Source organism: Cyprinodon tularosa, unplaced genomic scaffold, assembly GCF_016077235.1.
Source record: "Cyprinodon tularosa strain WSP-4 unplaced genomic scaffold, ASM1607723v1 ctg774, whole genome shotgun sequence".
Lineage (NCBI taxonomy): Eukaryota > Metazoa > Chordata > Actinopteri > Cyprinodontiformes > Cyprinodontidae > Cyprinodon > Cyprinodon tularosa.
Window position 1 is genome coordinate 188,324 of NW_024039534.1, and position 26,889 is coordinate 215,212.

At 41.8% G+C, this 26,889-nt stretch overlaps 1 protein-coding gene across 24 annotated transcripts in view; it reads left to right on the forward strand.

The window, feature by feature from the left end:
- pleca (plectin a) overlaps positions 1-26,889 on the forward strand; it is a 154,195-nt gene that overhangs the window by 107,919 nt on the left and 19,387 nt on the right. For 18 of the 24 annotated variants that reach the window (XM_038270716.1, XM_038270717.1, XM_038270721.1 and 15 more), the window contains 21 exons: positions 2,786-2,952; positions 8,948-9,063; positions 10,478-10,584; positions 10,826-10,945; positions 11,025-11,120; positions 11,188-11,315; positions 11,728-11,821; positions 14,345-14,499; positions 14,641-15,019; positions 15,093-15,170; positions 15,238-15,399; positions 15,520-15,624; positions 15,710-15,805; positions 15,935-16,060; positions 18,531-18,683; positions 18,764-18,918; positions 21,099-21,225; positions 23,786-23,969; positions 24,078-24,098; positions 25,333-25,490; positions 25,569-25,747. In XM_038270716.1, coding sequence (XP_038126644.1) covers positions 2,786-2,952; positions 8,948-9,063; positions 10,478-10,584; positions 10,826-10,945; positions 11,025-11,120; positions 11,188-11,315; positions 11,728-11,821; positions 14,345-14,499; positions 14,641-15,019; positions 15,093-15,170; positions 15,238-15,399; positions 15,520-15,624; positions 15,710-15,805; positions 15,935-16,060; positions 18,531-18,683; positions 18,764-18,918; positions 21,099-21,225; positions 23,786-23,969; positions 24,078-24,098; positions 25,333-25,490; positions 25,569-25,747 — 2,906 coding nt within the window. Of the gene's footprint in view, positions 1-2,785; positions 2,953-6,651; positions 6,977-8,947; positions 9,064-10,477; positions 10,585-10,825; positions 10,946-11,024; positions 11,121-11,187; positions 11,316-11,727; positions 11,822-14,344; positions 14,500-14,640; positions 15,020-15,092; positions 15,171-15,237; positions 15,400-15,519; positions 15,625-15,709; positions 15,806-15,934; positions 16,061-18,530; positions 18,684-18,763; positions 18,919-21,098; positions 21,226-23,785; positions 23,970-24,077; positions 24,099-25,332; positions 25,491-25,568; positions 25,748-26,889 lie in introns of those variants that run through there. The other 6 variants (XM_038270719.1, XM_038270720.1, XM_038270733.1 and 3 more) reach the window with 2 other exon arrangements.

The following is a 26,889-nucleotide window of genomic DNA, read 5'->3' on the forward strand; positions in this document are numbered from 1 at the left end:
TTAGCCCATTTCAGCCTCATTAATGAACTTTAACAAGTGTTTTTTTTGTTTTTCTGCAGTGAGTAATCCAATATTCCTGCGGGATTTTTTTTATCCTTGGCATGACTCAGAGTTTTAATAAAACTTTCCAGCTTCCCAGTCCAGCGTTTGTTCCTGGCTGCATGGGAACACATTAAAAAGCCTTAGTTTGGGAAATCAGACCCACTTTCTCACACCGAAAGGCTCCGTTTGGTTCGTTTTATGGCTCCAAAGCATTTTCAGCCGAGTTTTATGGATGTCATGAGCTCTGCAACGAGAAGATAGAAACTTTGGATGAGATCAGCAACAGGAAAGGGTTGAAAAAAGGATGAAAAGACGGAACCAAGAACAAGACGTCAATTTAAAGAAGCAGATTTGATGCTTTCAGCAAAACAATTAGTTTAGAAATAAGTCCTGATTTTCTTCACTTTTCTAATAAACTGGAATCTTCTCATTAAATATATTTTTTTGTTATTTTATTTTTATTTTAATTAAACATAAGAAACAAACATAGACGTCATGTAATACTTTAACTTTTACCTTTAAACTATTTGGAGAGATGCAGGATAGAATCGGCCCCCTATCGGTATCGGCCTGAAAACTGAATATCGGACATCGGCCCCCCCACCGATATTTAACCCGATATTTGATCAGCTTCTGAGTTTCTAAAGTCTAAAACAAAAACAAAAATACTACTTCTACTTCTTCCTCCAAAACTTCTTTTTTACAGACTTAAAAACTTCTAAAGATGAGGGAAAAAATATTGATCCATTAAAATATCCCAATATCTTCATATGCTGATATATTGCCATTTAAAAACACCATATCAATCTCTTTTACTAATGAAATATTGCTATATGTCATCGTTATGCTACGAAATCCCCCGAAAATTCACTAAATGTTGCCATATTTTTATATGTTGATATATTGACGCGGTATCGATCTATTTTACTAACAAAATCTCACAAGAATTTGCAAAATATCATGAGAGTTTGTAACAGAACGATGAAATTTCACCAGATTTTGAAAGTAAAATAGATCAATACCGCGTTTTTAAAAAATCTATTTAATATCAGCATATGAAAATATATTTGAGTATATTATTTTTCAAAGTGTCAGAAATGGATAACAAAACTGTTATTTTCAATGACTACTTATTTTTGTCCAGCTTTAACATCGGTATCGATATCGGTTATCGGCTACATGAGTTTTAAAATATCGGCATATCGGATATCGGCCAAAATCCCGATATAGTGCATCTCTACTATTTTGTGATTGTTTTTCTCACATTTAGCCTTTCTGTGCTAAATGTGAGAAAAACAATCACTGAAGACGTACGACTTTTTACCCTTTTAGGGCTGATTTTCCAGTAATGCGATCATTTTCCGATAGTTCCGACTTTCAGCCTGATGGTGCATGGTGTAGTGACCAGGGGGTAACGAGGGGCGATCAGCCTCTAACGACCACCCCCCCCCATCAGGAATCGTAGGTCGGGAGAAAATGAAACATGTTTGAAATTCAGTCGGCCGTCGTAAGGTGGTCATTGACAAATCGCTCACAGACGAAAACCCAGCAGCATGGCGGGGGGGCAATGAGTGAAATGGAGTTCTTTCTGTCAAACTGACAGACCGTAGTAGCCACGTTAGCTCAGCCATGTCTTTGTCCAAATACGTCGTCTCCTTTTCTCTTTAGGGCTTTCAGCACTAAATCCTCCAAATATCCAAGGCAGCGCGTTTCACTCTAGTGAGCTTCATGTTCCTCTTCTACTGGTTTGGCTTCCAGATAGACGAGTCCCAGTAGCGCCATCTCACTGCGGAGGCGAGTCCCACCTGGTTTTAGACGTAGAGTGTGAGCAGGTAGATCGCATCAGAGCGTTGCACAGTGTGAGAATACTGTTAGCTGTGAACTTAAATTTCCTCGTACAGTTTTAGCTGTAGCTACGTGCGACTATTGAAAAAATTGCTAGTGCCTTTTGTATCTATGCTTCTTTTTCTATGTCTGCTTCTGTCTCCTTGAACCCCAGTGGGCCTCAGCAGATGGCCGCTCACACTGAGCCTGGTTCTGCTGGAGGTTTCTTCCTGTTCAAAGGGAGTTTTTCCTCTCCACTGTCGCTACAAGCATGCTTAGTGTGAGGGATTGCTGAAGAGTCAATGAGTCGATGCAATCAGCTGGTTTTCCTTAGATAGAAAACTTTGAATCAATCTGACTGGATGATCTGGTTGTATTGTATCTATAAAGTGACCTGAGATGACGTGTTTTTAGCGGAGCGGAAGAAATATGGCGGAGCGCAGAGCGGATTTGGCTCCGCCCCAGTTCGCTCCGACCTTATTTAACTTCATGTTTGACTTAAACCCTAGGCCAATACCTATGCTGTAATCTGTGCCTATAATCTGTCATACTCTATGTTTTAACTTTACCGGGGAATCGTAGTGACGAGGATTGCATATTTGGTGATAAAAAGGGGGATAAGATATCATAAAAACATTCAATAGCTATACTTAATATAGAGTGGGTTTATATAAAGTGATTGTTGTGGTTAGAGCCTGTTTATGAAAATGGATGTCATACATGCATTATACGCATTATCTCATCTGCAATGAGATGCAAAGTGACCTTTTTTAATGAGCGGACTTCCTCCTGAACTGGGAGCGGGAATTTCGCGGCGCTCCGTTTACATCCTCTGGTTGTGAATTGGCACTATAGAACTAAACTGAATAGAATTGAACAGTGAAGGACGATGAAGCTCATTGCTGCTGTCGCCCTGCAGATCTCAGACATCCAGGTCAACGGTCAGTCGGACAACATGACGGCCAAAGAGAAGCTGCTGCTCTGGTCCCAGCGGATGGTGGAGGGCTACCAGGGTCTGCGCTGCGACAACTTCACCACCAGCTGGAGGGACGGCAGGCTCTTCAACGCCATCCTTCACAAACACAGGTGAGTCTGCAGAAACCGGAGCAGCAACTTCCCAGAACTTGCCTGGACTCGGCTCTGCGGGGAGAACCGCGGGGCCTGAAATCCTCACCCGGTCCTCTCCGTCACCCTCTGCATATTTCACATCAGCTGGCTGCTTTCTTTCTTTCCAGTATTTACTGCTCCGGTTTGGAGGCTGGAATCTTTTCTGCTTTTTTTTCCGGTTCTGACTTGTTGGGACAGAAAATCCGACATGAAGATGGACGTCTATCAGATGCTGCTATGTTCAACCTAGTTTCTCATTCATGACAGAAAATGTTCAGTTTAAGAGCAGATCTGCGACCTCTGAGGTGGATCAGATCCCTAATTAGATCGATTTGTTTGGAAAGCTTCTCATCCATGCTAGAGGAGCCTGATTTGGGAAAGAAATGTTCAAAAGAAGCTGCAATAAAAGCAGAGTTTGTAACGATAGTTTCTGATCGCTCATCTTTCCTGAAACCATCAGGCTGAGCCTTGTTAGCTCGTTCTGCTAACGGGATGCAGGGAAAACATCTTCCTGCTGCAGGTAAGATAGTTACCGCTAAGAACTGCTCAGCAGAACCAAATTAAAACCAATCCGAACTTTTCTGTTCTGATTAGGGGAGCAAAACATGCGGTAATAAACGCTTAATTTAATATCAGGTGGCTAAAATATTAGATTTTCCTCTCATAACTTTGGCAAATAAGGATCAAATGTAACCAAAGAGTTTGTTGATGAAGAGAGAAATAAACACAGTTAAAGACTTGCAGGTGAATTAATTTCTTCCCATTGAGGGTGAACTGTTATGTGTGATAGCATGTAGTAAATTAGAAACGTCTTTAATCCGGTAATCTGTCATATTTTAAATTAAAATTTAAATCTTCACCCTCTGGGCCCCCGATCTCCTAGAATCCTGGATACGCCCCTGCTCCTCACTATGATCTAAATGAGCGTCCTGATTGGTCGAAGGTCCGAAAAGAAGCAAACTTTGAAATATAAAAAACTCCCGTTTATTTTGTGAACTGAGTGTTTTTCACCTTTAATTTAAGCTTTTAAGATAATTTTCCAACAGAAATGAAATGATTATATTTCCCATTGGGATCAGTAAAATATTTTTAACTGAATTAAACTGAATAAATTAAGTAAAACAACTTTATGATCTTATTTTAAACCCAGATAATCACCTTAGAGGCATAAATCTTATTTATCTGCTCCAATTAATTGAAAATAAACTTCTTTTAATCGTTTTTTTTACTTATTTTTAGATCCGTTTTTGCATCAAAACAGCAAATTATGAGATTTTCAGCCCATGTTTAATGTAATGTAGAAATAGGCAGAGTAGATAGGCCCCTACAGCTCCATCCCATTTCCACAGATACCTGATCTTGAATTTTCTCCCATCTAATTATGGGATCTACTAGAAAGTTATGGAGGAAAACCTGCAGCTGCTTCTTATTTCTGGGTTTCTGTCACTCGTTTTTACATTTTAGTGGAAAACGGATTCCATCAATATGTTTTTCTAATCACTCATCCTCACCGTTCATCCTAAACAAAAAGACTGTTGCCATAGTAACACTGATGCTCCAATGTGGTTGGTCCTCCAGGCTCGTCAGGATGCCGCGTCGATCCATAGAGTCGCAGAATCCAAACGTCCGTTTATCTCCACTATCGACACGATGATCACAGAACTGCTTCAGCAAACCTAGAGTCGATACCCGTTTATCCCTTTAGTTTTATACGAAAAATAAACTTTAAACTTCCTAAACAGGCATGTATCCCTTTAGTCAAGTACAAAAAAACTATTTCATAACTTAGTTATTGGTGTTTTTTGAAGCTTATGCAATCTGACCTTAAATAAAAAAAATTTTGTACCTGACTAAAGGGAAACACGCCTGTTTAGGTAGTTTAAAGTTTGTTTTTTGTCCAAAACTAAAAGGATAAATGCAAATCTGACGTCTTGTGCATGCGTGTTGACTATAGGCGGAGATCGCAAAAGTACTCACTTTCCGTACTTGAGTAAAAGTACAGATACTTGTGTTAAAAAATACTCTGGTAAAAGTGGAAGTACTGATTAAACTTCTTTACTAAAGTAAAAGTAACAAAGTACAGGCTTGTAAATTTACTTAAAGTATAAAAGTAAAAGTAGAAACCACTTTTTTCATGCCGTTGCCTACATTTTAAATGGATGTCTGCCAATAGGACTAGATCTCCGTTGTGTTCATTTTCAATCATCTCGTCGTCCATGCTACTATGCTAACGCCACCGCCACCAAGCTGCAATGATTTGCCGCGAATGAATACCGCCGAATCTGTCGATTCATCTTGTAGTGGTGCGTCAAATGCAACGTAGATTCCCATCCAGTTAGATTGAATTTGGTATTGATGACGTGAAAAATAATAACGGTAACTCCATTGAAATGATTCAAAACTAAAGTAACGAGCCAATTTTTTAAAATGTAAGGAGTAGAAAGTACAGATATTTGTGTAAAAATGTAAGGAGTAGAAGTAAAAAGTCGCCATAAAAATAAGTAGTAAAGTAAAAATATCAGAAAAATCTACTTGAGTACAGTAACAAAGTATTTGTACTTCGTTACTTACCATCTCTGGCTACAGGTCTGCTAATCTGAACACTGTGTCGCTCTCGGTGGCAGATTAAGGTGCATATTTCAACACTTTGCTCTTGGATTAATAAAAAGTGTTAAATCATCTCTAGTTTACGGATCTAGACGTCGATGGTCTCCATCTGACAGTAGTTTAACTGTTAACCTTCAGATTAAAGGGATCATAAATCTGCTGTTCTTCTTTTCTGTTGGCAGCTTCTTAATCTGGATTATTTTGCCAAACAGCTTTTCCTCATCAGGATTAGTTTTTTTTTTTATTGCGTCACAAAAAATAAAACAAATAAAACAGGCTGCAAACCAGACCCCCCCCTGACACACACACACACCCATGTTGTGTCACAATATCCTTGTGGGGACCTTCCATTGATTCCACTAATGTACATGGCCTAACCGTGACCCTTGCCCTAACCCTAACCATTACCGACACATACGTACCTATCCCTAAACCTAACCTAAACTCAATTCACACCTTAGTCCTAAACCTAACCCCCACCCCAAGAAGAGAAACTTTCCTTATGGGGACCAGTTGTTGGTCCCCATAAGTACCTATGAGTCCCCAAAATGTAGCATATTCCTAGGAAATTGTCCCCACCAGGTATTAAAGACATGGCCACACATACACACACACACACACAGAACATTCTGGATTAACAGTTCCTCCCTCCAATTAAAGGTATTTCTATCCGAGTTCTAGGAAACGGCTCTATGTTATCTGACAGAAAACCCTGCAGGAAGGTAGAGATGCAGTCAGCAGGAGCTTCTGACTCCAATAGTTCAGGAAATAGTTTAATATGACTTTACATTTTCACTGGAGCCATAGTGGTGTGTCTGCTGAAATCAGGGCTTCAGTCGGGTCCCTCTATCCCCCAGACATGGAGGGAATCGCCATAGTAACCAGAGTCACTCAGCAGCTTTTTATCTCCTATTTAGTTCTCTGAGCGGCTCTGAGTCGTCAGTGAAGGTGTGTATCAGGAGGAACCTGCAGCTGAAGAGCAGAAGGTGTTACCCTACAGGTATGCTCACTGCAGGCTCTGCAGGTCGCAGCATAGCAGCTCTCAGATCGATTCAGTCTGGGTGCAGGAGCAGGAGGAGGTGCAGCGAGGAGCCGCCGCGGCTTCAACGCCGCTTTAGGATTTTTCCCTTTTTCCAAACGGAGTTGAGGAGATGCTGAAGCTGAGGAGACGGTTTCATCCCAAGAGGCGCCTGCGCAGCACCTCCAGCAGCACCGCGGGCTCCGTCAGCGACCTGGAGGACCGGGTGATCATGACCTGCGAAGACGTACCAGATGAGAGCTCCTTCAGTTCCAGCTGGGGCCCCAGGGACGGGTCCAGCCAGGGGTCCCAGAGGACGGCCCTGGAAGCTGCTCTGATCCACCTGTCCTCCGGGGACCAGCAGGACGTCGTTGACGTGTAGGGACCCCGGGAATGTGGGGACCAGGGAGAGTTTAGTCCACGTCTGCAGAGCGGCGGACGGGACACGTTTAGACGCTTCCCGCTTGTTCCTGCATGTTACTTCTGTCTGCTTATTCCTGCATGATATGAATTCATTTCCACGTCCTCGCTTGTTGCTACGTGTCCGTGCTGGAATCAGGACAGGCGTAAAAAAAGCCGCCCGTGGCGACGTTAAGATGCTCAGAATAACCTGTGAACAGATCTGCGGTTAGTCAAGATCATTAGAGACAATGTTACTGACGTTCTCCTGCTCTTCCTAAAAACCAAAACATTTCCTCCTGGTTTTAATCACCTGAAATCTGCTGCTGAAGATTCTCAGTCATCCAGGTCATAATCATTCCTAAAAAGTCAAAATCAATCCTCTGGACTTTGTTTCCAAGTTTGAAGACGTTGAAGATTTTTCAATTCAAAATGTCAGAAATAGCGTTTAGTTCCAGGTTTTATCCAGCAGCCCAGCAAAGCCTGGTTTTAGTTTAGAAAACATGCAGATAGATACGGATGAACGGGTCCCCCCCTTTGGAATGGGGGTCGTTTGGCTTCTTTGTTAGCCTGCAATGCCCCATACCTGTCTGTGTCTCTGAAAGGGGGGTTGTTAAAGGGAAGGTGAGGTCTTCTGCTCTCCTGTAAAGGGGCTGGATTCACCTGAAATCTGGGCTTTTATTTAGATCTGAGAGCGTTTCCTCTGCTTGATGCTGGGATGCTGTTGTTTTAACAGCAGCAGGTCGATCGTCTCATTTGCCGTCATCTGGATGCGGGTTTACTATTCGGCAAAACCAGGCAGCTGCCTAGGGCCCTAAGTTCCTGGGGGCTAGAGACTGACATTTTTTCGGGAATCCCACGGGTCACGGGATTCCCGTGGGATTCCCGTGGGATGGGAGTCAGTATTAGTAACGATCTCGTGATTGGGACGGTACAGGATTAAACATTAACGGGAGCAAACCAATAGTAACTAAAAAAAAACTAGGATCGATGCCAAAAAATAAAATAAAATAGAAAGAAAAAAATCCAGTACTGGCGCCGCCATTTTGTAGTTTTTTTCCTTGAAGCCTACACTATAATGCGAGTCAAAAAAAAACTACACGACCCAAAAACCAACAGTGCTTCCGCTCTGAGTTTTTCACCCGTGGGTGTGAAGCAGCAGCGGGAGTCATTTCACCAGGAGTGGGACGGGACAGGATTTAGATTTCTACTCTGGCCCCGGATCGGGACGGGACACCATTTTTTTCTGTGGGAGTGGGACGGGACAGGAGTGAAAATCCACTCCCGTGTCAGTCTCTACTGGGGGCCCCATAAAACTCTTGTTTCCATGTACTATTCCTTATATCTGTCTGTTCTATGAGTCGTCTTCTCCATTCAGAGGGCCCCCTGCCTGTCTTTGCCTAGGGCCCCACATTTCCTCAATCCACCCCTGATCCTGAGGAGACAAAGAGCTGCTCCTCGTCCACAAACAGGATTTTTAGCAGAAAAATAAGATCGATGTTAAAAGTACAAATTTTCCAGCCGTTAAAAATGGCCCAAAGCGTCATAAAAAACACTGAATAATAAAAATAATTATGGCATTTTTGTTCTGTTAAAGGTCAACCCGAGTCTTTGCCTAGGGCCCCAAATGTCCTTAATCCGCCCCTGTCTGGGTGTTCGGTGACGGTTCTGGTTCTATCGGACCTCAGAGCAGCAACAGACGTGGCCGATCATTTTATCAGAGTGACTTTAAACCGGGTTGACCTCTCCGGTCCAGAAAGGGAACGGTTTAGATGGTCCTGAAGGACGGAGGCTGTTTGAGGACCGAATGTCTCAGCAGGTCTTCCTGAACAGCCGATCAGCTCAGTTCTTATTGTTCTTCTGAAACATGCTTTATAGATAAAGTTGGTTTGCTTTAGGTGTCCGTGGTGTTTTAATCTGTGAACCAGTGTAACGCCTCCCTGTCTGCAGGCCCGGTCTGGTGGACATGAATCTGGTGTACCGGCAGACCAACCAGGAGAACCTGGAGCAGGCCTTCAGCGTGGCGGAGCGAGAGCTGGGCGTCACCAGGCTGCTGGATCCAGAAGGTCAGCAGAAGTTTGGGTCCGCTTTGGCCCCCGACCCACAACCACTGATCTATATTTATTCACTGAATTACTGAATGCCCGCTCCTAGTACAGGTTTTAGGTGAAGCCACCGGCCGCCATATTGGTACTCCCTAGTTAGACCTGTTGGAATGTAAACAATCTGTGAACTACAGCATTGAACATTGATGATGTTCTCATTTTCAGGGAGACTTTAGACTTTAAAATAAAGATAAATTCATCACTTTGACACAGACTGGCTGTTTCACAGCATCAGTAGATTAACTTTAACTTAGAATAAAAAAATAGACTCATTCAATTCTATTCAGTTTATTTCTATAGCTCCAATCCACATCATGTCATCTCAGGTCACTTTATAGATCCAGATCAACCAGATCATCCAGTCAGATTGATTCAAAGTTTTCTATCTAAGGAAAACCAGCTGATTGCATTGACTCATCGACTCTTCAGCAATCCCTCACACTAAGCATGCTTGTAGCGACAGTGGAGAGGAAAAACTCCCTTTGAACAGGAAGAAACCTCCAGCAGAACCAGGCTCAGTGTGAGCGGCCATCTGCTGAGGCCCACTGGGGTTCAAGGAGACAGAAGCAGACATAGAAAAAGAAGCATAGATACAAAAGGCAACCGTCAACCAGCTCCACAGGCGGCCCCGTCCAGGAAACACACAGCCAGGCAGACGAGCTCCAAGGCAGCTCCCATGTCAGAGGACGAAGAGAGCACATCCAGTTAGTCACAGTCAGAGAAACAGGACTACACTGGAAAACAGGCCAAGCTCCAACATCTAGAAACAAAGGTGTTGTTAAAATAAAGATAAATTCATCACTTTGACAGACGCTGGCTGTTTCATAGCATCAGTAGATTAACTGTTTGAGTTGCTTTTTTCCGTTAATATAACCTGCAATATATTTCAGCTCATGAATTTTTCAAATGAGAAAAACATCAAACGCTATAAAAACTACAACATCATCAATTTAATAAAGAATCACTACATAAACTTTTCAGTGAATTACTTTCTATTTCCTCTACTTTCTATTTTCTATGTCAGTGTCTAACTCAGTCAATGTCTTCCAGTCAGTCTCAGATAGCCAGACTAATGTTAGTCTGCAGACTAATGTTAGTCTGCAGACTAAACTATAGGATCCATCGGCTATAGATGGATTTATTCTGACTGGGAAATGACCAGTGGAACGTCTTCCTGCAGACAGAAAACTGCTGGTTTTAGCAGCTAAATGCTGCACAGGGAGGCATTTTAATGCACGTCTCTGTGGGAGTGGGGAGTACCAATATGGCGGCCGGTGGCTTCACTTTTTGTGAATAAATAGAGAGCAGAACATGCAGCAAACATGAACCGATTCACTTCCGTTCGGATTCTCACCGCTTCCATGTTTCTGTCCAGATGTGGACGTTCCCCATCCGGACGAGAAGTCCATCATCACCTACGTCTCCTCACTGTACGACGCCATGCCCAGGGTGCCGGACATCCAGGACGGGATAAGAGCCAATGTGAGTTCACAACTCACCAGTGGGCTAAATTTTTTTATTTTAATAACACTTGCATATTTCAAAATGATAACACCTAAAAAAAACCTTCAAAAATAAGTTTATCCTGAAGGAGGATCAAAGCCTCATTAACCATCACTCGTCTTTGATCTAACAGACAGAAAATGGACGCTAATGGCGTCTTCTCTGTCATATTTTTGTATTTTCCGTTCTGACGTCGTCACTGTGACCTTCTGCGGTTCAGGAGCTGGAGCTGCGCTGGCAGGAGTACTACGAGGTGGTCAGCATGCTGCTCCAGTGGATCAGACACCACATCCTGGTCTTCGAGGAGAGGAAGTTCCCCAACAGCTACGAGGAGGTCGAGGTGCCTGGAGCTTCAGCCGTAATGCAGACGCCGCAGAGGAGCCGTCGCTGACCCCGCCTCTCTGTGCTCTCGCCCTCAGGTTCTCTGGCGTCAGTTCCTGAAGTTTAAGGAAACCGAGCTTCCGGCCAAAGAGGCCGACAAGAATCGCTCCAAACACATCTTCCAGTCGTTTGAGGTGAGCCTCCCTGCGTTAGATTCGCAGAGCGGCCGGGAGCCGGACTCACGCAGATCTCCCTCCGCAGGGCGCCGTCCAGGCCGGGCAGGTCAAGGTGCCTCCTGGTTACCATCCGTTTGACGTGGAGAAGGAGTGGGGGCGGCTGCACGTGGCCATCCTGGAGCGAGAGCGCCTCCTTCGGATCGAGTTTGAGAGGTGAGGGGACTGAGCTCATCACATGATCGGTTACCAAGCAGAAAACCGCAGCGTTCCAGTGGGACCATGACTCATCGGCTGATGATGCCGTCCGCTCACATCAAAAGCTGTTTGTTTTGTTAGGCAGGAAGTGAAAAATCGAATAAAAAAAAAAAAACTCATGACAGCCGTTTAATCGCCATGGAGACGGCACTCACAAACTGGCTCATAACCCCCCATCACATGGCAGTCAGGGCGTAGCTCCCAGCCGTGTGGCTTCAGCTGCTAACTAGGCTGAGCTGCAGTTTAGATCCACGCCATGGCGTTCCTTCATCAGGGCTACCTTTACGTGTTCCACAGGAGGACGGAGTGAGTGCCGCCGCCTTTCCTCTCTCCTCATCTGATGCCTCCTGACCTCTTCTCCTCGTTGCAGGTTGGAGCGACTTCAGAGGATCGTCAGTAAGGTCCAGATGGAGTCGGGGGTGTGCGAGGAGCAGCTCAACCAGGTGGAGACGCTGCTGCAGACGGTGAGAATCCTCCGCATCACCGTCCTCCTTTAGAACGCAACCTTCCCTCCTCAGCAGAAAGCCCTGCTGCTGCTGCAGTGCCTCGTCTGAACTCTAGGGGGCAGCAGAACGTAACCTGAGAGGAAGCTTCAAATAAAAACTGGAGGCAGAAATTATTTTCTTTTAAATTAAAACCAAAAAAACAAGAGCCTGGATGATTTTTGTTTAAAAATTCAAAATATATAGATTTTTTTTTTCTTATTTTCAGTGAAAAAAGGATATGGAAAAATTGAAAATGATTTAATTTTCATTCTCTATTTTAAAAAGGAAAACTAGATTAACTTTAAAATGAAAAATGTTTATATTCTGAGACGGGAAGCAATCACTGGGCAGAATTACAATAATTTAGTTTAGAGAAGAAACAAACACTTAAAATAAAAAAATAACAAAAAAGAAACATGGCAGCCGAATGAATCGTGGTCATGAAAAATAATCCACGAGGAAACTGAACACCAAAGTTTTTAGTTTCAAATTTACAACATTTTACAACATTTTAAATTTTTAAATTAGAAAATTTAAACAAACTTTTTATTAATTTTTATAGAAAAATCTCCTTTTGCTGAGAAAGTGAAGAACTGGCCTCGTTTGGTCCATTTAAAATCCCAACAGAGTGAAAATATCATCACATGTGACTCGATCCAGGCTCATTATGTGAGAAATCATCCTTTTATAGATGATTTTTGTCGTCAGAAATAGAAAATAAAACAAAAACATTTTAAAAAATCACTCTTTTATTGCTGAAACTAAAGAAAAGTTTTGTATTTGGATTCTAAACAAAACAATCTGTGTGTCATTCATTCATTAATTTAAAGCCAATGATAAAAAAATGAGAATTTATTTTCCCAGAAGTTTAAAATAGAAAAACAAAGAAAAGTTCTTGTTTAAATTAACATTTAAATACTATTTTACATAAGAAAAAATCAGATATCCAGCACATGACATTACTGCGCAGCTTTAATATATTTATTGCCCAAACAGGGGTGGTAAACATCTTATTTAATTCAGACTGTCATCTATTGCTGATGAACATGCGCCCCCTACTGGCTGTGTGTTAGAACAACAGATAAAAGTGAATGGAGCTCATATCATGGTTGAATAGATAATTCTGCACATATATGGAATAAATTAAAAACAAACGAGTTTATTAACAGAAATCTATCAGCTCCAAGTCAAACATATTTCATTTCATTTTTTCAATTTTATTTCTTTTTATTTAAAAACTAAAAACTAGTAAAACTCAACTAAACTACTAAGTAGAAAAAAGATGGTTGAAAACCAGACAATGCAATCACATCACACTTTAGGATGGATTTAATGTTTGAGAATGTTTCAGTAGTAATTCTTAATTAAGTCATTTTTGTAGCGTTTGTTCTATTTCTCATTAGAAAAATCAATAAGCTGAAATATATTACATGTTATATCAGGGTTCTAACGGGTCATTAAAAATCATTCAAGTATTATTTTTTAAATTAAGCCCTTAATTGGCATTAAAATCATTAAATACATTCATAAAACAATTTCATCAGATATATAATATATAACTGGTTAAAGTCCGGTTGATCGTGGAGCGGTATGTTCGGAAAAGAAGCTCGAGGAGGAGAAGAAGCTAAAGAAGTGGCTGGAAAACGAGGAATGTGTGTATATATATATATATACATATATTTTACACAGGAATGAGTAATTTTAATTTTTATTAGTCTTTTATGGTCTTTTAATGCTCCTAGAAAGAAGTTTATATATATATATATATATATATATATATATATAGATATATATATAATCAGAATCAGGTTTATTGCCATTGTTAGTGAAGGAGTTCACAAACTAGGAATTTTTTATGGTACAATCGTGCAACATGAAACATATAATATGGAATAGGTAAATAAAATAATCAAAATATCTAAAAACACTGTGAGTATAAGGCATGCAAAAAATAGACAAATATATACACTTAGGATAAAAATATGGATAACAAATATAAAAAGTAAAATAGCATCTTACAAGGTAGTGCAAATAGAGCAGATACATATATATGTATATATATATATATATATATATATATATATATATATATATATATATATATATATATATATCAGATATGTAAGATATAATTACCAAAACAATGTAATAAATCCATGTATATCACATGTACATCATCAATTTAGCACTTTTGGCTCATCTGTACTATTCACATGTGATGTGATGTCATGTGATGATCTGTGAGAGTTTAAACAGCAGGATCAGTGTTTTCTGCTTTAGGGATCCTGATTGGAGGAGTTCTGATCAATGAATCGAGCCACATTCAGCATATTTTTAATTTATTTAGACGCTGATGTTTTTTTGTTTTTTTTAACCTTTAGACCAAAGCCTATCCCAAACCTTTCAGCATGTTTGTTTTCTGTCAGAGGTGTCCTTTCCACAGCCTTAGAAACATGCATGTTGGTTGATTATGAGTCTGGAGGATCTTCCTGTTTCCTGCAGGATGTGAGGATGATGAGCGCCGGCAAACCTGCTCAGCACACGGCAGAGGTGGAGGCCGACCTGGAGAAAGCAGAGGGAATGATCCGCTTCCTCTTCGATGACGTTCAGCGGCTGAAAGATGGACGCCACCTGCAGGCGGAACAGATGTACCGCAGGTAGAGAACGACGCTAATTATCACAGGACTTTCAAAGTTCTTATGGACCGGAAAACGAGCCGCCAGCCGATGTTTTTAAGTGGCTGGATGGAGAATTTCTTTTATTTGTTCCAACATTTATCTTTATTTCTCTTCCTTTAGAGTTTATCGTCTCCATGAGAGACTCGTAAACGTCCGCAGTGAATATAACCTGCGGCTGAAGTCGGGTGTGACCACCTCCCAGATCCCCATCACCCAGATCCCCATCACCCAGATCCCCATCACCCAGATCCCCATCACCCGGGTATCCATGACCCCCGGCCTGAAGGAGTCCTCCAGCAGGCGACCAGAGCTGGATGAGGTCACCCTGCGCTACGTCCATGACCTGCTGGGCTGGGTGGAGGAGAACCAGCGGCGCGTGGATGAAGGCGAGTGGGGCTCCGACCTGCCCAACGTGGAGGCGCAGCTGGGCAGCCACCGCGGCCTGCACCAGTCCGTGGAGGAGTTCCGCTCCAAGATCGAACGGGCGAAGGCCGATGAGGTAGGATGAACAGCAAACACCTTCCTCAGAGTGAGAGGAAGCGAGGCTGAATCTTGTTTCTGATGTTCTCCAGAGTCAGATTTCTCCCGCCAGTAAAGCTGCGTACCGGGATTATCTGGGGAAACTGGAGCTGCAGTACGGAAAGCTGCTGGTGAGTAACGGAGCGAACGCTTCCCGGGGAACTGTCCGAGAGAAATAAGGGTTTGGTTTCTCTGCAGAACGCCTCAAAGGCTCGTCTGCGCTTCCTGGCGGAGCTGCACGCCTTCGTCAGCGCCGCCACCAAGGAGCTGATGTGGCTCAACGAGAAAGAGGAGGAGGAGGTCAACTTCGACTGGAGCGAGCGGAACACCAACATGGCCTCCAAGAAGGAAAGCTACTCGGTGCGGTAAAACATGTCGTCTTTGTGGCTGCGAAGGTTTCTGTTGGTTCCTGCAGCGTGGCGGGGGGGGGCTGACCCCGCCTGACCCCTGCTGACCCCGCCTGTTCCTCCTCTGCTGCAGGGTTTGATGAGGGAACTGGAGCTCCGGGAGAAGAAGGTGAACGGAGTTCAGGCCACAGGAGACAAGCTGCTGCGGGACGGACACCCCGCCAGGCAGACCATCGAGGTGAGACGGTCTGCGCCGCTGTGGTCTACAGACTCCTCCTCCTGTTGTAGAAATGTTCCCTGAAACATGGACTCCTCCTCCTCAGGCCTTCACGGCGGCGCTGCAGACTCAGTGGAGTTGGCTCCTCCAGCTGTGCTGCTGCATCGAGACGCACCTGAAGGAAAACACAGCCTACTTCCAGGTACGACCTCTGACCTACGGCGAGGCGAGGAGCCGGGATGAAGAGTCGCGACCCGGAACAGGAAGTCAAGTCACTGAAAGCTCAGACGTCGTCTTCAGGTCTGAACCTGTTTGGTTTGTTTTTATGCAGTTTTTTGCTGATGTGAGAGAGGCTGAGGAGAGGATGAAGAAGATGCAGGAAGTGATGAAGAGGAAGTACACCTGCGACCGCTCCGTCACCGTGACGCGGCTGGAGGATCTGCTGCAGGACGCCGCTGTGAGTTCATCGTATTTAAGCTGTTCAGCTGCATCACAGTTTCATTACTGTTTGGATGCTGGAACGTACGGAGCTCAGTTTGGGCCAAAAATATTCCTCAAAAATACTTTCTTTTCAAAACAGAAGAAAAAGTGAAACTAAATAATTATTTGGAAAATAAACTGATTTCATACTACACATAAAAAAATGGATAAAAGAAAAAGATAAAAAAAAGATTTAAAGTTAAAAAAAAAACCTTTAAAGGAAAAGTTCGTTCATAAAGGAATAATCAATGGATCATTATTTATACCTAAAACTAATACGTTGGCAGTGATGTAATGAATTTAGCGTTAATTAGCAAAATAAATAAAAACAATAATTTTCGTGGCGATCTCTGAGTCTGGGAGCAGCCATTTTTGCCCAAATATAGTAGCCCCTCCCTCCTGCCATCTTCCAGCAGTGATCGCCAACTTGAAGAGGGAGGATTTGCCATCGAACTTCTGGCCAGAGAAAAAACACGTAATAGGAAAAAAAAGAGGGGCGTGAAGGAAGCCATCTTTGTTCAGAAAGAAAAACCAACCTTAAACAGAGGGTGGGGGGGGGACTCAGATTTCAGTTTTCAAAAACCTTCAATTCAGCGATAGAGTTGATTCCTTCCCGCCAGTGTTGTGGTCAAGACCACCTAACCCGAGACCAAGTTAAGACCAAGACCAGAGTGAATCCAGACCGAGACAAGACCAAGACTTTTAGGGTCCGAGACCGAGTTAAGACCAAGACCAGCGGCAGTATGTGGCAATAAAATGTGGAACATGATCAAAATCACAAAAATCGATCTAAAAGACCCACATTCACATAAAAACACCTAGATATTTAACACACAGAACTGGACTAAACATTAACATCTTTATTTAGTACTTCTGTTTCTCTGCCGCTCATGAACAGTACATACATTTGTGTTGTTTTTTAAATGTGCTATTTCAAAACAATGTGCAAAATTCTGTAAAATGTGTAAAACTGAAAAAAAAAGCCAATAATTTCTCTTGTTTCTCTCTCATATACAGATTAAAGCTATATTATATAACTTTTCTTAAATCTACATCTGTCACCAAGTTGTGAAATATGTTATGAGACAGATAATTTGTTGAAAAAATAGATTGATCTCCTTCACTGCATAAATGGCTTAAATTAAGTATATTTAGCCTTAATTTGAGCAGGTAAATAAGATGATTTGCCAATGGAATGAGTATTTTCACTCTTAAAATAAGATAGTTAGATAATATTTACTTGAAATAAGACGATAAAATAGTTTTTTCTTATTTTAAAAGGAAATTGTCTTGTTCCATTGGCAAAGTGTCTTACTTACCTCCTCAAATCAAGGAAAAACACACTTATTTTAAGAAAAAATAACTTATTGAGATTTATATTTTTTGCAGTGCAATGAGACTATGAGGATATTGCTGGGATTTGAATCCAAGCATCCAATAAAAAGAAGGATCTTAAAGAAACTGATAATATTCTGATGATTAGCGTTATTTCCACAGCTGTGGTCTTGACCGGTCTTGAAATAAAATGCCGAGTCCTCAGCGCCCGAGACCGAGACAAGACCGAGACCAAATGCGGTCAAGTCCGAGACGAGACCGAGACCATGAAAAAATGGTCTACAGACCAAGACAGATCTCGAGTACTACAACACTGCTTCCTGCTATCATCGCAGCCCCAACCCCTTTACAGGAGAACAGAAGACCTCGCCTATTCAGCCAGGCCAACTATTCCCTCTAACGACCCCCCCTTTCAGAGACATAGACAGGTATGGGGCATTGCAGGCGAACAAAGAAGACAAACGGCCCCCATTCCAAAGGGGGGGACCCGTTCATCCGTTTCTATCTGCATGTTTTCTAAACTAAAACCAGGCTTTGTTGGGCTGCTGGATAAAACCTGGAACTAAACGCTATTTCTGACATTTTGGATTGAAAAATCTTCCTGGATGGAAGAGAAACGTCTTCAAACTGGAAACAAAGTCCAGTGGATTGATTTTTAGCTTTTCTGGGATGATTATGACCTGGATGACAGAGAATCTTCACCAGGATAAACCCAGTTTAGTGAATCAGTCAGTTAGAAACGACTCCTGGATCGGTCACATGACTTTCGGAAAACAACACGTGCACCAATACAGTGTTGTTTTTACTCTATGGGCTCCAAAAATACACCAACGCTTCAGTGTTACTGGACCCATCACCACCATAGTTAATACCAGTTTATCCTTTTAGTTTATTTAGTTTATCCCTTCAGATTTGTACGAAAAATAGACTTTTAAGGTCAGATCACCACACGCTTCAAAAACCAACAAAAAGTAATTTAATAGTTTTTTTGTGACTAAAGGGATAGACGCCCGCTGAGGTAGTTTAAAGTGTATTTTCATGCATATTGACTGTGGGTATCCTGATCTGACAGAACACCAGCACATCCTCTCTGTTAAACTCTTTGACTGCAGGATGAGAAGGAGCAGCTGGCCGAGTTTCAAACTCACCTGGAAGGTCTGAAGCGGCGAGCCAAGACCGTGGTCCAGCTGAAGCCGCGGAACCCCGCCAGCGCCATCAAGGGGAAACTGCCCATCCAGGCCGTCTGCGACTTCAAACAGATGGAGGTAAGCGGGACGTCTGGGTCCCTCCCGATGGAGCGTGCCACCCGGAGCCGGCTTTGATCCGGGTTCTGCTCTTCCTGCAGATCACCGTCCACCGAGGAGACGAGTGCGCCCTGCTCAACAACTCGCAGCCGTTTAATTGGAGAGTTCTGAACGACAAAGGCAGCGAGGCGTCGGTGCCGTCCATCTGCTTCCTGGTGCCGCCCACCAATAAGGACGCCGTCAACCTGGTTGCCGGGTAGGATGACCCCGAGGGGTGACCTCATTACACCTCAAACTAAATCAGAAGCGTTTCTGCTATTTTACCGACTGATTCCGACGATGGAGCATCAGGGCCAGTTAGAGACTTTTTTATTTTGAGAATAAAGTCTTAATATTACAGAATAAAGTCATCATACAGCAACATGTTTCAGAAAGAAAGCTTGGAGCTCCGCCCAGCATATGACGGCCAACCAGCTCCACCAATCAGCAACCAGAGTCCACTTTGACATCCTGCCCAGTTTGATGCTGCTGCTAAAAGATTTCCTGATTTGTCAAACCGATGCTAAAGTAGAACTTCCCATGATGCTCCACATTCCTCATTTTAGGGAAGAAAGGGATTCTGGGAAGAGTTGTCAGAAAATACAACTTAATTCTAGTAATATTACGACTTTATTCTGGTGATGTTACGATTTGATACTTGAAATAGAAAAAAAAAATCTCTAGCCTAGCCTTAATACTCCTTTTTACGGAAGAGGATTAGGGCAAATGGAAAAAAAAAAAAAGTTAACTAATTTTTTTTATTTTATTTCAGTTTAGTATGGGAAAAAAGTCAGAATTCTGACTTTTTTCTTAGAATTCTGACTTTAATCTCAGAATTATGACTTTTTTTCTCAGAATTATGACTTTTTTTCTCAGAATTCTGACTTTAATCTCAGAATTATGACTTTTTTTCTCAGATTTATGACTTTTTTTCTCAGATTTATGACTTTAATCTCAGAATTCTGACTTTTTCCTCAGAATTCTGACTTTAATCTCAGAATTATGACTTTTTTTCTCAGAATTATGACTTTTTTTCTCAGAATTATGACTTTTTTTTCTCAGAATTATGACTTTAATCTCAGAATTCTGACTTTAATCTCAGAATTATGACTTTTTTCTCAGAATTCTGACTTTAATCTCAGAATTATGACTTTTTTTTCTCAGATTTATGACTATAATCTCAGAATTCTGACTTTAATCTCAGAATTCTGAGATTTTTTTCCCATACTAAACTGAAATAAAATTTAAAACTCAGTTAATTTTTTTTTCCCCACTGGCCCTAATCCTCTTCCGTACCTTTTAGATTCCCTCCATGGCGCAGATAAAATAAATAGTTTTATGTGAACAAATATGGAAGTAATTTAATAAAAGTAAGTAAATTAATCACTATTATATTGATCATTTATTACAGGAGATGTGAATTTTATTTATACTTTGCTTCTCCTTTTTAGCGCAGCTTTGTGGTAAAACCTAACCTCTGTGTAAAATACAGTAATGCGTATTTGCCTTATGGATCCCTCTAATATTTATTTAGCATTTAGATTGTTTCTTATATGTTAGCGTTGCATATTCATACAAAAATATCTGGTATTATAAAAAAAATTTATAAACATTTTTGCTCTTGCAAGAGTTGTCATAAAATACAACATTATTCTTGTAATTTTATAACAATTTATAAATATGTTGCTCAAAAACCTGAGCTGAGGCAGAGGACGCCAAACAGATGAGGGAGGGGTTTCCATAGTGAGGCCCCGGGGCCCAAAATGGCCCCTGGGAGGAATTTATAGGGTTTTCCTGTCTGATGCTGAAACACATTAAAACAAATAAATATTAGAGAGACTTTAAAAGGAAAGAGCAAAAATGAAAAGCTTAAACTTTAACCGTTTAAACTCAAACTGGACTGTTGGTTTTTAAACAGTTTTTTTTTTTTAAAGCTGCCACCTGAATTAATCGACTGTTCAGCTCCTCAAACTTGGCTGAAGAAATCCTCTGGAGACTGAAAAACATAAACGCGCTAAAATTTAAATACCTGGGAGATTATATGAGTGCGTAATTATTTAATTAGATTATTTCATTTTTATTATTGATGTTTTTTTCTTGTACAGATTAGACTGTTTTGCTATATTATGATTTTAGTTTGTTGTCCAGCAGGTAGAAATATTTAGAAAAAAGAAAAATTAAAATAGTTTTTGCATTTTCATCTTTTTTTCCCCATTAAGAAATTACTTTACAAAACTGGTGTTTAGAAAACAAAGAATCATTTATAAAACTAACAATGTGTCACAGAAATGAGCTGATCAGGTTATCCTGTTAGCAGCTAGCTGCTACGTTAGCTAAAAAGATGGCTGCTGATTGGTTGTGCAGAAGCTGGTTTAACCTCCAGCTGGTCTCCTTCAGGCTGGACGGGAACCTGCAGAGGCTGCAGACCACCTGGCAGACCATGTCTGTGGACCTGAAGAGTCTGTTATCCTGGCAGTACCTGATGAGAGACATCCACATCATCAACTCCTGGAACATCACCATGGTAACCGCAACGCACACGGCCCCACACAGACATGGAGCGTCTCAGGAGGCGTTCGCTGCTAGCTCCCACTGGCCCAAGTTATTACAGGAAGAAACGTTGGACTTTTCCTGTGAGAAGTCATTAAATTGTGATTAAATCTCGTTAACTGAGATGTGGATTAAATTGTTGGATGTCCACATTTGAACTTTATTGATAAATCAAATTTAAACCAGAAGCAGGAGTAGAAGAGAAGAAATAATCCAATTTAAAGCCAATCAAATCACTAAAAGCAGAAATAAAAGCACCAATTGGTCTGGACTCAATTTTTATTGTTAAAAAGATTTTTTTTATAAAAATAAAAAAATTGTTTTCAAAAAATTCAAAAAAATTTATTTCAAAGTTCTAAAAACCTTTTTTGATTAAAACCTTTTTCAGATATTCTGGATTTTTTTTTCATTTACCAAAGATGTTTTGCTTTGCTTCTTTTTATTGAAGCCGTTTGGAGGCGGGGCTTCGGTTCTGGCTCCTCCCCGGTTCTCTGACCCAGGCTCAGACTGGTCATCTGTGATCCCGGGCATCTGCCCGGTGGACCGGCCCTCCTTAAATCATACTGCACCCTAAGCTCCTTCCTGTGACAGTAAATAAGTCACGCAGTAATCTAAAGTTAACTACCTAAATGATGCAGCATATATAGCCCTTCCTAGTGACGGTTGGCATATGGTGTCATTTTCTATTTCTTCAAACTGTAAAATCCTTGCAACAAACTAAATTATAATAAAACTAAATGTTTTCTTTAAACCAATCTACGATGTTCCTCTTATATTTGGCGAATTTATGTTCGATAATTTTGCAAAAATTTGTATTGGTGAATGATGGGGTTTTGCATCTAAAGGCTAAAGTTTCCTAGCCTGGGTGCCATTCCGAACTTAGTCCCGCCCACAACGTTTGAGGTCGGGAAGTTCGGTCTGGCATTGCTCAATAGTAGCGCGAGTATGCTAGCACAATATCTGGCGGGCCAATCAAATTGTCAGGGCGGGCTTTATACGATGATGGACAGATGATCAACAGTAACGTAATCAACCACGTCACCAAAGCGCGCTTGGGTGACAACAACAATGGCTGCCGCCGGAGAGTTGAGGTGAGTAGATTCTGCTATTAGGTCTGTTCTAGAAGATATCGACAGCAAATTAATTTTAAAACAGCGAAACGCGATCAAGGCTCATCTTCTTATTCTAGGCGTGCAACTGCACGCTTTGATTTTTGTTGACAACAACTATGCGTGGCTTAACATACGTCACGCACTCCGTTGCTCTTATTGGTTGTAGGTCTATCCAATTGAGTGCAGAGGCATTTTTTTTCCTGTTCGTTCAAAACACGCCCCATAATCACAGCTCTATGGAGCAGCATCAGACTCATTCTGACTAGAATTGAGTCGGACTACGTCAGGCTATACGTTTCCCGTCTTACCTGCATTGTTGTCAGGTTGGGATATTTAGTATCAGTAGGGCTGCTGGTTTCATTGATTTCAGCCTGTTGACTAACGGAAAAAAATAATCCATTTACACCACCCTTGAGAAACCGTGCAGAGACCGGTCCGAGCTCAGTAACTGAGATAACTTATGGTGTGTAAATGGAAAGCAAACTGAACCGAACCGAGCTAGACACAACCGGACCGAGCTAACTGCAGACCTGATCCAGAGGTGGGCTCGGCTTGGTTTTTCCCTGGCTCGGTTCTCTGATAACAAGAGCGCATGAGCAGAACGCGTCATCTCCGTCTGGCTACACATCGCGATTCACACTCCATTCCAGTAGGTGGCGGTAATGCCCCTCTGGAAACAGAAGAAGAAGAACAACATCTTCTTTAACTATAAACAACAATCCAAATCTTCTCCACGCAACATTTTAAATAATAACACCGAAGCACAGCAATAATAATAAAGCATAACTTTCTGAATGTGACGGGCGGCGCCATTTTGATTTGCTTGATTCCCTGCTTCTTCGTCTTCTTCTTCTTGTGTTTTATGGCGGTTGGCAAACAACTTTTGGTGCATTACCGCCACCAACTGCTTGATTTCCTCCTTCAATACTGGCAGTAATACCGCAGATCGGCACTAGGAGGCGAGGAGTCGAGATAGTGTGAAAGTGTGATGCGTAAACGGTCAACAGAACGGAGCTCGGCCTGGTTAACTGATCCGAGCTCGGACCGGACTCGGCATGGATCAGTTTTTAGAGGGTAGTGTAAACGGGGTAATGGTGTTTATATTATTCCGTTTCATTTCCCAGAAGCTGACACACCTCTCAGCTTTCATGGATTCTTTATTGTATTGTTTTATGTTTGTGTTTTTGCAACACTCGGGCTGATGTTGTAGACCTAGTATGTGTGAGCGGCTGTCGTGGACGTTACGCAGCCGCAGCCACTGTGGCGTCCATGTTAATAACCAAAGCCAGTTAAACCGCATTCTAGAAGTCTTGGTGATGCTTTAAGATAGATGAGTTAATGTATTCGTGTTGTTTCATATTTGAGACGGTGTAGATGAGAAAAACACCCGCTCTGACCTTTCCTCTAACCTCTCCGGTCCAGTTTAAGACTCTGCGGGTGGACGAGTACCGGCTGGCTCTGAGGAACCTGGAGCAGCACTACCAGGACTTCCTGAGGGACAGCCAGGACTCCCAGATGTTCGGGGCGGAGGACCGAATGCAGGTGGAGTCCAACTACAACCGCGCCAACCAGCACTACCAGACCATGGTCAGCTCTGCAGAGCAAGGTTGGTTCTGTTCGGGTCCGGCTGCTCACCCCCCCACCTCATCTCATTATTTCTGTTTTTGACACCATGTGATCAGTGAGTGAAATGATTGTCGGGTTCCCGTTGCAGGCTTCGCGCCGCCCAGAGCAGGTAAGGAACCGGGTCTACGGCGGCAGCTTGTGATTGGCTGAGTGGGACTGAGTGTGCTTTGTTTTTAACCATCCTCTCTAAACCATCCTAACCGCTCTGATCGTGTGTCTGTGCATGTTTGAGAATCTGTCATTATTAACCCCGAATGATTTAATGAGTGGAGCAAATGATGTAGGCTCTGATCCGAGTGTAGGCCTCACCTGCGGACGGCAGGAAGCTCTTTGATTCATTTATTGTCGGTTTCTAATGTGACACCTACTTAAGACGCGGCGGGACGTTCAAACAGATCCTGATCAGTTCCTGAATCAGTCAGAAAGGATCATCGACTGGATCCGCTCCTGCTGCAGGCAGCTCACTGTCTGAAGCTCAGGGAGGAGAAGCTTCAGCGACTGGGAAACTGGTTCATGGATGTCTGTATGGGGGGAATTTTGTTCCATTATTGTTGCAAACAATATGTTTTAAAAAATTGCAATCCAGAATTTTAACTTGGAAAAACTTCTCAATCAATAAAGATTTTATATTAGATATTTCATATTTTTAAATATATTTTATATTTTCAAATTGTATTTTTTATATATTTTATATTATATATTTCATATTTTTCAGTACATTTTCTAATTTTATTTTTTTATATATTTTATATTTCTTAATATATCCTATATATTCAAATTTTTATATATATTTTTTTTATATTATGTATTTTAATTTTTTAAATATAATTCATATTTTAAAATTTTGTTTTTTCAAATATGTTTTTTCATAAAGTTTCCCAAATTGCGTTCTTATGTCTTTACTTCGCAGTCGATCAATACGATGTTTTCGCTGTCGTCCAGCTGGCCAATAGAAATGCGTCTTTGCTCCTCAATTGCCGCCCCCAGAATTGAAGAACATGTGATCTGAAAAGAATGAAATACATAAAGCTTAATCAGAAAAATTGAATTAAAAAAAAGTAAAAAATAAAAAAAATAATAATGTGAAAAAATGAAATTACGTGAAAACAGATACATTTTTCATTTCTTGACTGCTTTTTTTTTATTTTATTTTTTTTCAGTGACAGAAAATGTTCTTTGCAACAATAATGGAAAAAAATGACTCCATAATCTTAGGGCCTAAAATGTAGAAATGAACAAAAATACTGAAATTGATGAGAGATTAAATGTTTTCCTCGGTCCTTTCTGGAAGGTCAAATCGTTGCTTTTGTTCCTGATGGATCCGATGTGTTTTCTCCAACCAGGCGAGCAGGACGAGTCGGTGTGTAAGACCTACCTGACAAAGATCAAAGACCTCCGTTTGAGGCTGGAGGGCTGCGAGAACCGTACGGTGACGCGTCTGCGGCAGCCGCTGGACAAGGAACCGCTGAAAGCCTGCGCCGCCAAGACCACGGAGCAGATGGTATCAGCAGAGCCGAGCAGCAGGTTCTGGAGGATTCTGTTCCTCTCCAACTGTCCTGTTTCTGTGTCTCCATGACAGAAGGTCCAGTCGGAGCTGGAGGGCCTGAAGAAGGACCTCGGCTCCATCGCTGAGAAGACGGAGGAGGTCCTGGCGTCTCCTCAGCAGTCCAGCTCTGCTCCGATGCTGCGCTCCGAGCTGGACGTCACCCTGAAGAAGATGGAGCACGTCTACGGACTGTCCACCGTCTACCTGGACAAGTTAGTGCTTCTTTAACCCCTTCAGCCCAGAAGGTCTTAGGAATAAATTCCACCTGAAATTACATGTGAATTAATTTAAGAGCAGCTCCCAAACTATACATTAGAAATACAATAGTTTGTATTTGTACGACAGAAAGGCATCAAGGAATATTTTTCAGGTGGAACCACTATTTTAAATGTCACCATGTTTGATTTATAGGTGATTAAACAAAGAAAAAATGTAAAATATTCAGCCTCACCAAATTTTTTTCCAAATAACTCTGAAAAGCACCATTGTCGGGTCTAACACCTATAACACTGTAAAACAAGGAAAGAAAAAGGCACAGAGTCAGAATTCTTTTTACTCACGAGGAGAGTAGGAAGAGACTGCCGAGTGTACAAATCTCCACCCCACTCTGCCGGTCTTCAGCTTTCTCCTCGCTATTTATTAAAGCCAGGGGGGTTCCCTAGTTACACAAGCTGAGGTTGCACTAAAGGAATAGGAAACTAGAAATACAATTCAATTTGCAGCCTCAGTGAACAGATCAATTTGCATTTAATTGTCTTGCGGTCAAATGGTCCGAGAACCTCCTGGTTTCGTTAAGCTTGAGCAATACTTCCTGATAGTTGACCTATACTGCTTGTGCAACACCTCTTTGGATCAGTAATATGTCACACATTATACATCATAAGAACAAACATTAAGTATCCTATACATAATTATTCCAACAACCTTGAAAGCCCATTAGAACCTCTGGATGAACTCAGATTTTATAGATCCACATCTTGACTAAAACTCAAGCAGATTTGGACTGAATCAGTTAAAGCATGTTTGTTCCACAGAGGTTTTAGTGGGCAGTGTGCTACGAGGAGATGTGATTTTAAGACAGTTCCAAAACAGCAACAATGCATTTATTCGCTCTAAGAGGGAATCTGATCAATTAATAAACTGATTTACATTATTGGAGACCTTCTGCTCTAATGCTACGTTCAGACCGATGCAGCAGGAGCAGCAAAAACGCGCGTGCTGCTTCATTTCTGATGCTTCTACAGTTTAGTTCTGACGTGCAGCTGAAGCATCTTTGCTGCGTTGTGGTAAAGCGGGTCTGATGCGCGTTGGGCGGAGCTACCCCATCCTATCCTTTCTTTGCCTGGAACAATGG